Consider the following 16,730-nt stretch of genomic DNA (forward strand, 5'->3'; position numbering starts at 1 on the left):
GAGGGACAGTGCAGAAGGGGAAGGCCCTCTATGAGGTGGATTGATTCAGTGACTGGGATAATTGTGATGGAAGTGTCAGAGACAGTACGATTGGCACAGGACAGAGCAGAGTTTAGGGCTGTTGTACATAGGGGTCCTTATGAGTCGCAAGCGACTTGACGGCACATAACAACAATAACATTAACTTTTCTTGATCTTCTTGTGCTTTGATATTTATTATTGTTATGTTCTCTTGGTATTCTACATGGTTTCAATTATATTTCTGCTATTTCTGCCCTAATTTTTATAAGTTCAGGTTTTTTAGAGGGTATTAGGGTTTTTGTTGTCTTTTTTCAATTTGTTGAAGATATTGAGTTAGAGAGTCAATTATCATTTTTCTTCTCTTTTGAAATGTATGCTTATTGCTATAATTTGATATCTAATTACTGCTTTGGCTGTTTCTCAGAGGTTTTGTTAATTGTGTTTTCATTGTCTTTGTTTCAAGAAACTTATTAATCTCATGTTTTATTTCTTCTATTACCCATTCATGTTCACACAAGGTGTTGTTCAGGCAGGAGAGTAGTCCAGGCCACACTAAGAACTTTTTAAGACAGGTACCTGGTTAATCGACTGGAACAGATCCAAGGCTGCTGCTGATGCAGTGGCTGCCACTGATGCAGCCCTGGTCCTTGTTTGTTAGGGGAATGATTTTAGTCATTCTCTATATATAATACACTGTATCCCTAAAATTATTTACCATTGATTTATGCCTGTTATTACACTACCTTTTCAAGTCTCCATTGAATCTTTCCCATTTACTCACCCTTTGCACAACTTTCCTGCTAAAGTGTGCTAGCCTAGTAATTTCCACCTTACCCTTTTTACATCCTCCTTGCTCTTTTGGAGATTTATTCCTATCTAACTAGTTATCTTTATATTTTTACAATAAGGATCTTATGCAGTAATTTTCCTTCTGAGACTGAGTTCACTCAGCCTAATGCTCTCCAGCTTGTCTCATGTTATGTTGTTGGTTTTTTAAAAAATTGTTGCTCCTGAGAGTTGCATAGTATTCCATTGTGTGAATATACCATAATTTCTCAATTCATTTGTTTGTTGATTAACATTTGGGGCTTTTCCATAATCTTGCTATTGTAAATAATGCTACATTAACAACAGTGTACAGATCTCTGTTTATGTCTCAGTTCTAATTTCCTTGGGGTATATTCTTAACAGTACAATAGCTGAGTCATACGGGATTTCTATATTAAGATCTTTTTTTAAATTTTATTGGAAAAACATATTGGGGGTACAAGGAGGTGAGGGTTGGGGGCAGAAGGGTGAGGATGGGCAGGGATGCAGTTGAAGAGCTGCGCAATTTGGTTGGTGGGGAGAGCACGTGAAGAAAATGAAAAGGATCCAGTGGGGACCAGATGCTACAGGGGAATGACAAGAATTTTCCAATGGCAATTAAACCAACTGTCTTATTGATTTGGGAACTGGATGCAGACTCTCTGGCTTCTTCATGCTGAACAGGGGCGTTGATGTGAAGGGGGAAAGGGAGGACACTTTATCACCTTACTGGTGGTCTTGGGTTAAAGCTGCTTGCCTTCTTGTTCTGTTAGAAGATATTTTCCTGTCCTTTGCTCCCCTCTGAACTGCAAAGTGTTTTCCCAGGTGGGTCCAGTGGGGATGGCTGGTTGAACCCAGAGGCTCCATCCTCCTTTGCTTTAGCTGGCAGTTGTATTTCCTTTTTGTCACTGGCACTGTGTTCAGGGTCAAGTCTGGAGTAAAACTCAGTGTTAAGGTTACCTATAGGAAAGGGAGAACAAACTTGTGAGTTACAAATAGAAGGGCTTTGGGGGTGTTGCTTTCAGGTTTACGGGAGGAGAGGGTGGCGGAAAGTAGACTAGATAAAATTCTCTGGATACTCTCAGCATTTTTTTTTTGTTTTCCCCATCCAAGGGTCAGATGGCACAGTCTGGGGACTGAGAAGTTCACCCTGAGGGATGTGATGGCTCACCCCGAGCCGAGGGCCGAAGACAGGCCGCCCCGGACAGAGGGCCGTGCCGGCTCGCCCTGAGCCAGGGCCTGAAGACAGCCTGTCCCGAGCAGGGCATCACCCCCCAGGGGCTGGCTGGTACACTCCCTCTCCAATTGCCCCCACCCCAGTGTGGTCCCCTCACCTGACTGAGGACTATGTGGCCAAGGACAGCATCTCCAATTCCAGCACTCCCACTTTTACACCCCCCCATAAGTGGTCATACTATAATTTGAATTAGGTGTCACTGCCCTCCCCCTTTATAAATGACAAAGGGAACCTGAGAGTTGTGGACAGGCTCCCCCAGGTCTAAACAGCTTTTGGCAGAAGCATTCAACAGATCATAATATATGGTGCATTTAGGATGTCGGTCCTCTTGGACATGCTGCCACTGTTAAGTGTCATCAAGTAGACAACTCACAGCGAACTTCAACAATCCATTGTATGGGTGATCATCTTCTCTGGCCTGTCCAAGGAAACCCAAACCTGCAGGCAGTGGGGTGCACGTCATCTTCCGCACGGGCAGCCGGCAGGTGCGCATCCCATCTTCTGCGGGGATGGCTAGCGGGCGCTTGTCATCTCCTGCACGCTCGTCATCTCCTTCACGGGCGGCCAGTGGGCCTGTGTCCCATCTTCTGCGCGGGCAGCACGCGTCATCTCCTGCTTCCCCCATTGCCACCATCTTGGCTCCAAGAATTCTCCCCAGAACAAGTCCACTTTGCGGCAGTGTGGCGGCTCCGCTGCACCAGTTCTGGGGAGGCCCGGTGTTCACCATCCATCCTGGGTGAGGGATTCCATAGGCTCTGGCTGTGGGAGCTTCAGGGTGGTGCAGCCCGATGTGGGCTCTGTGGGAGGGAGTTGGGAGCTGTGAGACTCACCCATTCCTCCTTGGGAATCCTTGAATTCCTGTTGTTGATCCTCTATCTTCACTGAAGACCAGTCATCAACTGTTTAACTGTTCAATTATCAATAAACAGAGGTCTGTAGAAGGCCACAGAGGCCCTGCTCCAAGTGGTCCGCTGCTCCTGCAGCTCACGACGTTGTCTCTGCCTCCACCACCATCTTGGATCTCCTCTATATTCAGATTTTTAGGGAAGCACTGAACTGCCTTCCAGAATGGTTGTGCCATTTTATAGTCACACCGGCAGTGCACAAGAGTTCCAATCTCTCCACCCCCTCTACAACACTCATTGCTTTCTATCCTGTTCTACTTTGCTACTGCTACTGGGATGACATGGTATCTCATTGTTGTTTTGATTTGCATCTCTGATTCTCAGTGATTTTGAACATTTCTTCATGTGTCCATTTGCCATCTGAATGTCTTCTTTTGTGAAAAGTTTAATGTCTTTTGCCCATTTTGTCATTGGATTGTCAATCATTTTCTTGTGGAGACTCTGTAGTATTCTGTAAATTTTTCTTATGAGACCCGTGTCTGAGAAGTCATTGCCAAATGTTCTTTTCTTATTTTTCATTATTGTTAATTTTAATGAAAATTTACAGAGACTTTGGATTTCTATGCATTCATTTTTCCCCTTTTCTCCCTGCCCACTCCTCCCCCAGTACACTCTTCTCTTTTAAAAGTAAAAGAAAAATTCTTTCATTGTTTTACAATCCCTCCCCGCAGGTCCACCCCAAGATGCAGCCTTCATTCTGGACTCCTGTCATGACAATAATACTGACTCACATATCCCTTTTAAACAGTTTTCTCCATCATCTGTGTCAATGCAGTATACATTATTTATCCCATCTTTCTCAGTCTCCCCCCAACCCAGAGGTCAGTCCTGTTTTACAACAGTGGCACTATGCAGTATTTGTCCTTTTGTGACTGAGATATTTCACTCAACAAAATGTCCTCCAGGGTCACCCATTTTGAATAATATTGCATGAGTTCCTTGCTTTTCAATACAGTGTAATATTTCATTGTGTGAATGTGCCATAGCTTCTCTAGCCATTCGTTTGTTGATGGGCACTTAGCTTGTTTCCAACTCCTTGCTATTGTGAACAAAGCCGTGATAAACATGGGTGTGCATCTTTTTTCCTTTTTTAGAATTTTTTTTATTTTCACTTTTCAAGTGTATCTCTTGTAAACATCATATTGATGGGTTGAGAATTTTTTTAATCCAATCTGCTACTCTTTTTCTCTTCAGTGATGCATTTAAATAACTAACATTCATTGAGAGCCAAGGTTTTATTGCTGTCATTTTGTTGAGTTCTTTCTGGTGTTGTTGCTGGTTACTTTGGTCCATCATGCTTTTGGTTACATCTCTATAAGAAGAACTTCCCTCAGTAGTTCATGCAATGCTTGTCTTATTTTTACAAACTCCCTTAGGTTTTGCTTTTCTGAGAATATCTTCATCTCTCTATCATATTTGATGGACAGTATTGCTGGGTATAGTATTCTTGGTTGACAGTTGTATTCTTTGAGTGTTTGATAGATCCATTCCATTGCCTTCTTGCTTGCATTATTTTTACTGAGAGATTGGCATGTAATCTTATTTGCTCACCCTTATAGGTTACTGTTCATTACTCCCTAGCTGCTTTCAGGATTCTCTCCTTGTCTTTAGTTATGGTATATTTTCCCATGATATGTTTTGCTGTTTTTCTTTTGGTGTATATTCTATATAAGGTTCACTCATCTTTTTGTGTTTATTTATATTCTCTCATTCTTTATTATGCCTGGAAAGTTTTCTTCAAGTAATTCTTCCACAAGTTTTTCAATGTCTTTACTTGCTTCTTGCTATTCTGGGATTCTAATTATGTCCATATTATTCCTCTTGATGATGTCACACATTATTCTTAGGCTTTCATCTTTTTTCTTCCTTTTTCATTCTGCTTTTTGTTCAAGCATATTAGTGCTGAGAATTCTGTCTTCTGTTTCAGTAGTTTTGTGTTCTATCTCTTCAGCTCTGCTCATATGTCCTTCCAACATATTAACAACATTAGAAACATTGTTCCTCATGTTCTAGATTGTGTTTTCTTGTTTTTACGGAGTTTGTAATGCCATGTTTGTTTTATCTTCATTTTCCTGAATTGTAATTTTATGATCCCCTTGGCTTTTGCTTGCAGAGTCCTATAATTCTTTGAGTTTGTCTCTCACCCATTGAAAACATTCATTATTTTTTTAAAATCTGTGTCAGAAAGTTCATTCAGACTTTCTGACTTCAGGAAATCCATTGATTCTGTATTTTGATCACTTTTTTGGGGGGTGACATCTTGTTTTGCTTTTGTGTAGACTGTGAGGTAGTCTGATTCTTCTTTTTCATTGCTGTGGTAGAATTTTTTGTGCCTGAGGCCTCAGCAGAACATTGGTCTGATAATCTTGCCTCAGAAACTCACTGCTCCAGTGGAGGGAAGAGCAACTTACCCTACCTGAATTCTCTCTAATCCTTTGATTCAAGAGAAGACTTGCTTCAAATGGGGAGAGAGTTGGCCTGTGAATTAGCAGCCTTCTTTGATAGGCAACTGATGTAGCTAGGCTAGGTCCAAAGAGTCCACAGCTCAAATACTGGCTCTGGGAGAAGGAATGAAATGGTTTCATCTGTGATATTGGTGCTCCTGGTGCAAGACAATATGGCAGCAATGAGACTATCTTCAGGAGTTAGGACACTGGTCTCCAGGCAGCAGAGCAGCAATCTAGTGCTCTGGGGGAGAGTGAGGTCTGGACCACACTAGAACTGCAGGTTCTCAACCTAGCAGAATGGTTTGATTGCTGGTTACAGTGTGAGTGTGCCTGGGATGGTCCACAGTCTTGTGCAGACTTTAGGGAAACAGTAGCACAAAGATGCTTCTGGGTCTAGCCATGCCATACAGACCTTGGTGTCTTGTAACAGAGCAATGTGCGACCCACGACATCTGACTTGCTATGTGTGACCCATGATGTGCAATTCCCAATGTGTGACCTGTAATGTGTGACCTGCGACTCACACTATCATTTCACAATCCCGGCAACAGTGCATGAGCTTTCTAACCTCTCAGGATCCTTCCAACATTTATTTTTTCCTCTCCTGTTAAACTTTGCTACTACTACCAGGGTATTGCACTGGGAAATTCTGCAGTCAGGGATTTCTCTAAATTATTGTAGAGCAGTAATGTCAGCTTGAGGATTAAGGTGTGTCTTATTCAGGTGATGGTTTTTCTGATCACTTATTGTGCATCTGAGAGCTGGACAATGAATAAGAAATATAGGAGAATTGATGCCTTTGAATTGGGGTATTGGAGAAATGTACAGAACATTTCATATATTTTCAAAAGAACAAACATGTCTTGGATAAAGTGCAGCCAGAGTGCTCTTTGGATACAAAGATGATAAAGCTTCACCTTACATACTTCGGGCATATTGCTAGGAGGGGCTATTTCTTGGAGAGAGACATGATGCTTGTGAAGGCAGAGTGTCAATGTAATGAAGGAAGACTCTCAATGAGGTGGATTGACATAATAACTTCCGCAGTGAGCTGTAGTGTGCCAGGAATTGTGAAGATAGCACAGAATGGGACAGGATTCAGATCTGTTGTTGTCACTATGGGTCATGCTCGACTCAAAAGCACTTAAATACTAAGATCTGAATTAAGATGGTATCTCACTGTGGTTCTAATTTGCTTCTGTCATATTTTGTCAGTGATTTTGAGTATTTCTTCATGTATCTGGTGACCACCTAGATGTCTTCCTCTGTGATAGGTCTTTCCATGTCTTTTAGTGATTTTGTATTTGGGCTATCAGTCTTTTTCTTGTGTATTCCCTATAGTATTCCGTAAACTATTGTCAAATGTTTCTCCCCACTCTAGATTTTTTCACCTTACTGGAAGAAGTTTTTTATGCACACAAACACTTAATCTTTAGAAGGTCCCATTCATCAATGTTACCCTTTCCTGCCCTATCCTGAGCCAGTCTCACTGACCCTGACACACCTTACCCCCACAACCCTTTTTACTGTGTCAATCAATCTCATCCAGAATCTTCCTCTTTTGCACTGTCCCTCCACTCTTCCAAGTATAATGTCTTTCTCCTAGGGCTGGTCCCTCCTGGCCATGTGCCCAAACTATGTGAGCCAGAGTTTAAAAATCCTTGGATCCAATGAGAAACTTGATTTTACCCTCTTCAAGGCAGATCTGTTTGTGCTCTTGGCAGTCCATGCTCAATACTTTTCTCCAGCACCACAACTCAAAGACATTGATTCTTTTTCTATCACTCTAGGCATAGTCCAGCTCTCTGATAAAAAGTAAGTAATTGTGAAGACCATGGCCTGGATCAGGCGTACCTTAGTCTCTAGAGTATAATTGCTCTTTAGCACTTTGGAGAGGTCTCTTAACAGTAGATTTCCTGAGTCTATAATTTCTCTTTTGTTGTTGTTGCTTTTATTCATTCATTATTGCATACCTTCTTCCCTCTTCCTTTCTTCATCCTCCCTCATTCCACTTTGCAATGTTCCTGATTGTTGTCACATATATAATGCATAATCATATATTCCTTTCAGATATCTATCATTTCTTAATCAAGAAATTGGTACCTTTTTTTTGTTGCATTTCCCAATGGCTTGTCCATTTTATTGACTCTTTTAAAAAAATCAGCTCTTGGTCTTTTTTCTTTTTTCTATCTCAGTGATTTCAGCTCTTGTCCATATAATTTCCTTTCTTCTAGAGTCTTTAGGGCTAGATTGTTCTTTTACTATTTGATGGAGGTGTTGAGTTATGTAATTAATTTTGCTGTTTTTTTCCTTTTTTGTGTGTTTGCCTATTGTTATGAATTGCATTAGGAAAATCTGTTGTCAGAGATCTCTCCAGAGTGCTGAAGAGCAATGTTGCCAGTCTAGAGACTAAGGTACATCTGATTCAGGTCATGATCTTCCCAGCTACTTGCTATGCATCAGAGAGCTAGACAATGACCAAAGATGGCAGAAGAATTAATGTATTTTAGTTGTAGTGCTGGAAAAGAGTATTAAACATACTTTGGACTGCCAGGAGAGCTAACAAGTCTGTCTTGTAGAGGGTGAAACCAAGCAGCTCCTATGGAGACAAGAATTTTGAGACTCTGTGTCACATACTTTGGGCATGTAACCAGGAGAGACTAGTCTTTGGAGAAGGATATCATGCTTGGAAAGACAGCAAAGCAATACAGGAGAGGAAGATCACAGAAGAGATAGATTGACACCGTATCTAGGGTAATGAGGGTGGTGTGTCAAAGATAGTGAGATTGGCTCAGGATAGAGCAGAGTTCAGAGCTATTGTGCACAGCATTTACTATGAACTGTCCCTTTAGGACTGCCTTAGTGGTATCACAGTGGTTTTGTCATGTTGTATTTTCATTATCATTTGTTCCTAAGAATTTTTATTTTTAAAAAAAAATTTCTTGTATAACCCAGTTGTGTTCTGTTGTTGTTATTGTTAAGTGCCATTGAGTCAAGCACGCCTACTAGCAACTCTATGGACAAAAGACCTAAAAAACCCTACTCTATAACTATAGTAGTTTTTCTAAGTTCATAGAGTTTCCAGAGGCATGTTGTTTAGGAAGTGGGTGTCACTTTTGTTTCCAAGCCTGTCTTAATCTAGGAGCTCCACTAAACACAGTCTACCATGGGTAACCACTATGGCATTTCACACACCAGTGGCACAGCATTCAATATCACAGCAACCCCAAATTACCTCAGTACAGTGAACTGACAGACCAGTGCTGTACCACTTAGAAGAATGTTTATCCCAAACACAATTAACACCAACAAATGAAATAAAAATAACCAAACAGTCCACACTCAACCCTCAGCCAAAACAAGAGAACCTCACCTTCCAGAATCTAATCACTTCACACATGAGCCTCCAACTGGAGACTTATTCAGGGCCCAATTGACTTTTAATTACAAAGGAATACCCACCAGATCCTGATTGATCCTAAACAAGAGGCTTCCAACCCACAGCTCATTGTTAGCTAAGTCCAGCAAATCCAGTCAGCTCACACACAATTGTGAATGAAATAAACACACACACACAACCCAACTACCTAGCAAAGTGTTGTTTAGCTTCCATGTGTGTAATTTTATGAGCCTTACCATCATGTCATTAATTTCCAGTTTTACGGCATGTGGTCTGAAAAGATAATGTGTACTATTTTAATGTGTTTTAATATGTTGATTCTTTTTTTGTGTCCTAATATATGATCAGTTCCGTGGAATGTATCATGCTTGCTTGTTGAAAGTGAGGAGGACTTGAAGTACTTGTTGCAGAAAACCAATTGGATCTCAGTGTTCAGAAACAAAGATTCTTACCACTGTACCTATAGGAAACATCGTGATGGATGGAGAAGAGTTTGAAACTGTCAACAACTTTATTTTACTTGGATCCACAATTAACACCCTGGGTACCAGCAGTCAGGAAATAAAGAGGCATACTGCACTGGGAAAGTCTGCAGTTAGGTACCTCTTCAAATTATTGAGGAGTAATGATGTCAATTTGAGGATTGAATTGCGTCTGATTCAGGCCATAATCTTTTCAATGACTTGCTATGCATCTGAGAGCTGGAAAATGAATAAAGATGACTGGAAAAGAATTGATGCCTTTGACTTGTGCTATCTGAGAATACTGAACATCCTATAGACTGCCAAAAGAACAAATATGTCTTGGAGAGGTTGCAGCCAGAGTGCTCTTTGGAGGCAAAGTTGATGAGGCTTTGCCTCACATACTTCGGACATGTTGCTAGGAGGAGCTATTCTTTGGAGAGGGACATGATGCTTAGAAAGGTAGAGGGTAAGCAAAGGAGAGGAAAACCCTTGACCAGACGGATTGATGTGGTGACTGCCACAGTGGACTCTAATCTGTCAGAAAGAGTGAGGATGGCACAGGATAGGACAGGTTCAGATCTGTTGTTCATAGGGTCACTATGGATTGTACTCGACTTGACAGTACCTAATAATAAGTCAATGAGTTCTAAATTATAGCATTATTTTAATTTTAATTGTAATATAGGGATTTAAAACATGAAGGGTTTTAAAAAATAAATTTACTAAAGAATAAGTATGTTAAAACTCATGAATCATTTCTTCAAAATATCTCTCCTTGCTATAGAGTTGGAACCAAGTCATAACAACGCTACAGCATGTTTCTGTGACTGTGATTCACACAGGAAGAGACTGTACATCCTTCTTCCACTGAGCTGCTGATGGATTTGAAGTGCTAGAGAGGTAGCACCTTTGGATTAGCAGTGCAGCTCCCTAAACACCAGAGCAGTGTAAATGCGGGATGATGATATAGTCCATTATGTATCGTGCTGCTATCTGAAAGGTCTATCAGCTGCTCCATGGTAGAAAAATGAGACAGTTTTATCCCATAATGATTTATATCCTCAAAAATTTAGTGGAAGATTGTCATGAATTGGAATTGACTTGAAGGCAGTAAGTTTGTGTTTTGGATATTATTTAACAGACAGGCATGGTTTTTTGTGTTTGTTTGTTTTTTTTTTTCAGAGTGAAACACATGCTCGAAATGTTAGATTTTATTTTCAAATGCATGAGAAACAGTTTAAAGAGCCAGATAAGGATATGAAGATGCATCCTAATTGTTTTCAGGTGAGTGGTTTATATTGATGTTCTAACTACAAAAACCATGAGATTTTAAACTTTGTAACAAGATTTTATTATTTCAGGTGCATAGGAGTGAAGTAGTGGACAGAAAAAAATTTTGCGACGTCTGCAACATTGTTTTCAGCTGTCCAGTTGTTGCTCATTCTCACTATATGGGAGGAGTCCATGATAAAAACCTGAAGCAATTATTTGAAAAACACAAGCAGATATCACCATTAGGATTCCAACCAGAAACAGGTAAGGTTTCATTTCCTTCACTTGTCTTTCATAGAGAAACTATCTTTTTTTTTTTCAATCTCTGCAATCTATTTTTTTTAACTTGTTAAAAATTGGTCACTCATGTACATTTTGTTTTATAACCTTAATTATAATTGTATAATGAGTGCCACTCTTTACAATGTCATTTTGAAATACCATTCCTTTTTAAATTAATTTTTATTCAATAATTCGTATATATTTCGTTTTATAAAATTAATTCTAATTGACCAATGTCATCAAATCCTTACCATACTGTGCCTTTCCATTCACTCTACTCATCTATCCACTAATCTCTGCTGACCTAGCATTTGTCCCTCACTCCCTCTCTCCTTCTCTTCTCCCCCACATTTGATAAGTTATGCATGTTCCGCTGCAAATAGACATGTTGTCTGTCTGTCCATTCATTCCAAGTTGATCTTCCCTTCCCCTAATTCATTACAGTATTCATTGTCCATTCTATTTCTGCCCTCCCGCAGTAGACCTCCTATATTTATATAGAGGTCTTACGCAGTATTTTCCCTCTTGTAACTGAGTAATTTCATTCCAAATGATGTTCTCTAGGTTTTTCAATATCATGTAATGTTTCATGACGTATTGTTTTTAATTCTGCATAAAATTCCACTGCGTTAATGTACCACAATTCTTTACTCATTGATTTGCTGATGAGAACTTGGGCTGCTTCCGTCTCCTTGATATAGTGAATAATGCTACAGTAAGCATAGGTGCACATACACCTGTTTGTGTGTCAGCTCTGATTTACTTACAGTTCGTTCCCTATAATGGAATAGTGAGATCAAATGGGCTTTCTATTTTCCTTTTTTTGGTAGAAATGTTAGACTGCCTTCCATAGTGGTTGTATAATTTTACATTTCTACCAGCAGTGGAGTTCCAATCTTTCTACTTCTTCCCTGTCGTTTGTTGTTTGCTGTTTGGTTAAACTTTGCTATTGTTACTAGGATGAGATGATACCTTACTTTTGTTTTCATTTGCATCTCTCTAGGGAGGTCTTTCCAACTTTTGCATTCTGGTCACCTAATATTATTAATGCATCTTGGTTATGTGTTCAATCAATTTCCGAATTAGAAAATTGGTCAACATCTTCTATTTCCTTCTCTTTAGCTCTGGTTGTTTATGTACATGTTTGAATGATAGTAATATTAACAGGTCTTCCTTGTATGCATATGGATATTATCCTGTAGCTCACCATATTGCATCTCAGGATGGATCTAAAAATGGCCTTTTAAACTATACATGTGACTCAGTATTTCCTCATCATTTCCGGCATAATAGACCATATGATAATCAGATTAAAAATGTCCCATGCCAATCCATCTCAGTTCACCAGTGCCTAGTATGCCAATATTTATGCATTTCGTTTCTTCCTTAACAATGTCCAGTTTTTCTGCATTCTTGTGGTCTTCAATATCGAAACTCAACATCAAGAAAACAAAGATTATCACCATTGGGCCAATTGGAAGCACCATCATAGATGGAGAAGAGATTGAGATTGTTAACAATTTCAGCTTACTCTGTTCCACAGTCTTGGAAGGAAATCAACATGTAAATTGCATTAGGAAAATCTACTGTCAGGAACCTCTCCAGAGTGCTGAAGAACAATGTTATTAATCTAGAGATTAAAGTGCTCCTGATCCAGGCCACGGTCTTCACAATTACTTGCTATGAATCAGAAAGCTGAACAATGTTAAAGGATGACAGAAGAAGAATTGATACCTTTGAGTTGTGGTGCTGGAGAGGAGTATTGAATTTATCATAGACTGCTAAGAGAACAAAAAGGTTTGCCCTTGAAAGGGTGAAACCAGGTTGCTCTTTGGAGTTAAGAATTTTGAAGCTCCATCTCATATAATTTGGACATGTTACTCAGAGGGTCTAGTCCTTGGAGAAGAACATCATGCCTAGAAACAATGAGATTGGCTCAGAATAGGACAGGGTTCAGAACTATTGTGCATAGAGTTGCTATGAGTTGGCACGTAATAACAATAACAGGAAGCTCTGGTGACCTAGTGGTAAAAATCTGTCCTGCAATCCTGAAAGCACTCCATTTGAATCCACCAACTGTTCTATGGGAGAAAAATGAGTTATCTTCTCCCATTCACATTTGTTGTTGTTTACCATACAGTCGGAACCAACCCATAGCAGGTTTTCAGAGACAGTAAATTGTACAGTAGGAGAATACCCATCCTTCTCCCATGGAGCACCTGGTGGATTTGAACCATGTACCTTCAAGATTGTAGCACAGCTTCTTATCACTAGGCCACTCACCTCTGAAAACCTGTTGAAGGGTCAGCTATTGGTCAATTCTGACTCAGTGATACACAACAGTAACAATGTTGTTGTTAGGTGCCATTGAGTTAAGTCCAACTTATAGTGACCTTATGACCAACAAATCTGATCCTTGTCCTATTCTGTATAATCCTCATCATCTCTGACACACTTGATCCCATTCTTTTAATGACTGTATCAGTCCATCTCGTTGAGGATCTTCTTGTATTCAACTGACTCTCCACCTTTCAAAGCATGATGTCCTTTTCCTAACAGTGTGCCCAAAGTATTTGAGACAAGGTGTTACTATCCTTGCCTTCAAAGATCTCTGACTGTAATTTTCCCCAAGACTTTTGGCAGTCCATGAGATTTTTCACTACTCTTCACCTGTACCACAACTCAAAGGCATTGATCTTTCTTCTGTCATCCTTATTCATTGTCCAGCTCTCAGATGCATAAGATGTGATGGAAAAGATCATGGCTTGAATTCAGGTGCACCTAAGTCTTTAAACTGACATCATTGCTCCTCAGCAATTTGGAAAGGTCTTTAACTGCAGACATTCCCAAGATAATATGTCTCTTGATCTCTTTTCTGCTGGTACCAAGGGTGTTGATTGTGGATTCAAGTAAAATAAAGTCATTGTAAATTTCAATTTTTTTTCTCTGTCATGATGCTGCCTATCAGTCCAGTGGTGAGAAGTTTTGTTGGGGTTTTTTTTTGTGTGTGTTGAGATGTAATCTGTAATGAAGGCTGTAGTCTTTGATCTTCTGCAGCAAGGGTTTCATGTCCTTCTCACTTTCAGCAAGAAAGATTGTGTGTCATCTGTGTAACAATGGCTGTCTTCCTCCTGATGCCACATTCTTCTACATAGAGTCCAGATTCTCTAATGACTTGCTGAACATACAGAGTGAACAGACGTGGAGAAAGGAAACAGCCTTGACACATACATTTCTTAATTTTAATCTGTGCAGTGTTCCCTTGCTCTTTTCAGACCACAGCTTCTTGATCTAGGTACAGGTTTCATATGAGCATAATCAAGTTTCTGTTATTCCCATTTTTGTCAATGTTATCCATAGTTTATTACAATCTACAAAAGCAAGTGCTTTTGCTCTCTATAAAGCACAAAAAGACATTCTTCTGGTATTCTTTGCTTTCAGCCACGATCCCTCTGACATCAGTATTGATATCCTTGGTGCCACAGCCTCTTCTAAACTCAGCTTGAACTTCCAATAGTTCTAGTTTGCTAACTTTTCTATCAGTTTTTGGATGATCTTCAGCAATATTTTATTTGTAGGTGATATTAATGGTATTGTTCAAGGATTTCCACATTATGTTGGATCACTTTTCTTGTTGTTTGTTGTTATGTGTCATTGAGTCATTTGCGACTCATAGCGACCCTATGTACAAGAGCCCTAAACGCCGTTCTATCCTGTACCAACCTCGCTGTCTCAACTACATTCATTCCCACCACTCCACTCACAGAATCGATCCATCTCATCGAGGGTCTTCCTCTCCTGCACTGTCCCTCCACTCTCCCAAACATGATGTACCTCCCCAAGGAGGTACATGCCCAAAGTATGTCAGATGAAGCTTCAGAATCCTTGACTCCACTTTTCTTGGGAATAGGAATAAATATGGTTCTTTTCCAGTCAGTCAGCCAGACAACTGAACTCCGAATTTTCTGAGAGGCACTAGTGATCACTTCTAGGTCTGAATGTATTAGTTGAAACGTGGCAATTGGAATTTCATTGATTTCTGGGACTCTATTTTTTGTCAGTGCCTTTAGTGCAGCTTGAACTTCTTCCTTCATTACCACTGATCATTTAGTACTTCTTGAAGTATTTCAGTGTTAACCAATTCTTTTGGTTCAGTGATTCTGTATTCCTTTTGTCTTCTTTGATGCTTCTTTTGCTTATTCAAGATTTTGTCTATAGCATCTCTAAATATTGCAAGTTGAAGCTAGAATCTGTTTTTCACTACTTTTAACTTGAAAATGTGGAGTGACTTCTTAGCTTTTTATTCTCCAACTCTGTTTCCTTGCACATTTTGTTATAATACTTTGCATTGTCTTCTCAAACTGCCATTTGAAATCTCTCCAATAGCTAGTGACTTTGAGCATTATTCACTAATGTATAAGAGTTCCTATCTCACCACATCCTCTCCAACATTTTTTTCTTGCTGCTCTACTAACCTTTGCCACTGATACTGTGGTAAGATGGTATCTCATTGTGGTTTTGCTTTACATTTCTCTTATTGCCCATGGTTTGGAACATTTATTTATGTGTCTCTTGACCACCAGAATGTCCTCCTCTGTGAAAAGTCTTCCCATGTCTTTTGCCCACTTTGTAATTAGATTATCTGTCTTTTTCTTCTGGAGGTCCAGGGGTATTCTGTAAACTTTTGATATGAGACCTTCATTTGAGATGGTATTGCCAAATCTTTGTTCCTAGTCAGTAGCTTTGTTTTCCCATCCTTTTCGAAAAAGTTTTTGATGAACACAGAGATTTAATCATTAGAAGATTCCATTCATTACTTTTATCCTTTTCAGACTATGCATTTCTGGCTGTATTTAGCCATACTTTTATACCATAGACTAGGCGTTCTATACTTGATCCCAGTTTGTCTCTTATGGACTTTATGTTTTGGGGTTTTACTCCCAGGTTTCTGATCTACTTTGAGTTGATTTTTGTGTATATTGTGAAATGTGAATCCTGTTTTAGTATTATGCAGGGAGAATGCCGGTTTTACCAGCACCATTTAACAGAGGTTGTCATTTTCTCATTTGATAGGTTTAATTTCCTTGTCAAATATCAGTTGACCATAGATAGCTGGGTCCATTTCTGGGTTCTCAGTTCTGTTCCACTGGTCTATGTGCCTGTCATTGTACCAGTATGAGGCTGTTCTGGTTACTACTGCTGTGTAGTATGTTTTGAGGTCAGGGAGTACTATGCTTCCCACTTAATTTTTTTTTTAATTCAGAAGTGCTTTGCTTACTCAGGGTCTCTTTCCTCTCCAAATAAATGTGACAATTTCCCTTTCTGTCTCTTTGAAAAATGAATTTGGTATTTGTATTGGGATTGTGTTGAACATGTAGATTGCTTTGGTAGGATTGTAATTTTCACAGTATTGAGTCTTCCTATCCATGAACAGGGAACATTTCCCCATTTATTTAGGTCTTTTATTGTATCTCTACTGTACACAGGGCTTCAATATGTTGTCTACAAGTGACACATCTACTAAATGAAGAGAAAGATAGTTTCAAAATCAAAGGCTGGGGGGGAAATATACCAAGCAAATGACATCCACAAAAGCAGGAGTGCCAATACTAATCTGAGAAAATGGACTTCAGAATGGGAACCACCATAAAAGATAAGGAAAGACACTATACAAATGATATAGCAATCATTTGTCCATTTGCTGAACTGAACAACTTGGTGTTGCTGCACACTGTTCCATGTTGTTGTTGTTGTTGTTGTTATGTGCCGTCGAGTCGCTTGCGACTCATAGCGACCCTATGTACAACAGTCCTAAACTCCGCTCTGTCCTGTGCCAATCGCACTGTCTCTGACACTCCCATCCCAATTATCCCAGTCACTGAATCAATCCACCTC

The 16,730-nt window shown here is 39.7% G+C and overlaps 1 protein-coding gene across 1 annotated transcript in view; it reads left to right on the forward strand.

Annotated features, from left to right (window-relative positions):
* Positions 1-16,730, forward strand: part of ZMAT1 (zinc finger, matrin-type 1) — a 70,557-nt gene that overhangs the window by 8,507 nt on the left and 45,320 nt on the right. The window contains exons 2-3 of the mRNA XM_006899256.1: positions 10,464-10,565; positions 10,643-10,817. Of these exons, the coding sequence (XP_006899318.1) occupies positions 10,503-10,565; positions 10,643-10,817 (238 nt within the window). The 5' untranslated portion in view covers positions 10,464-10,502. The remainder of the gene's footprint in view (positions 1-10,463; positions 10,566-10,642; positions 10,818-16,730) is intronic.

Source organism: Elephantulus edwardii, unplaced genomic scaffold (genome assembly GCF_000299155.1).
Source record: "Elephantulus edwardii isolate Elephantulus edwardi_28Jun2011 unplaced genomic scaffold, EleEdw1.0 scaffold00249, whole genome shotgun sequence".
NCBI classification, from domain to species: Eukaryota; Metazoa; Chordata; class Mammalia; order Macroscelidea; family Macroscelididae; genus Elephantulus; species Elephantulus edwardii.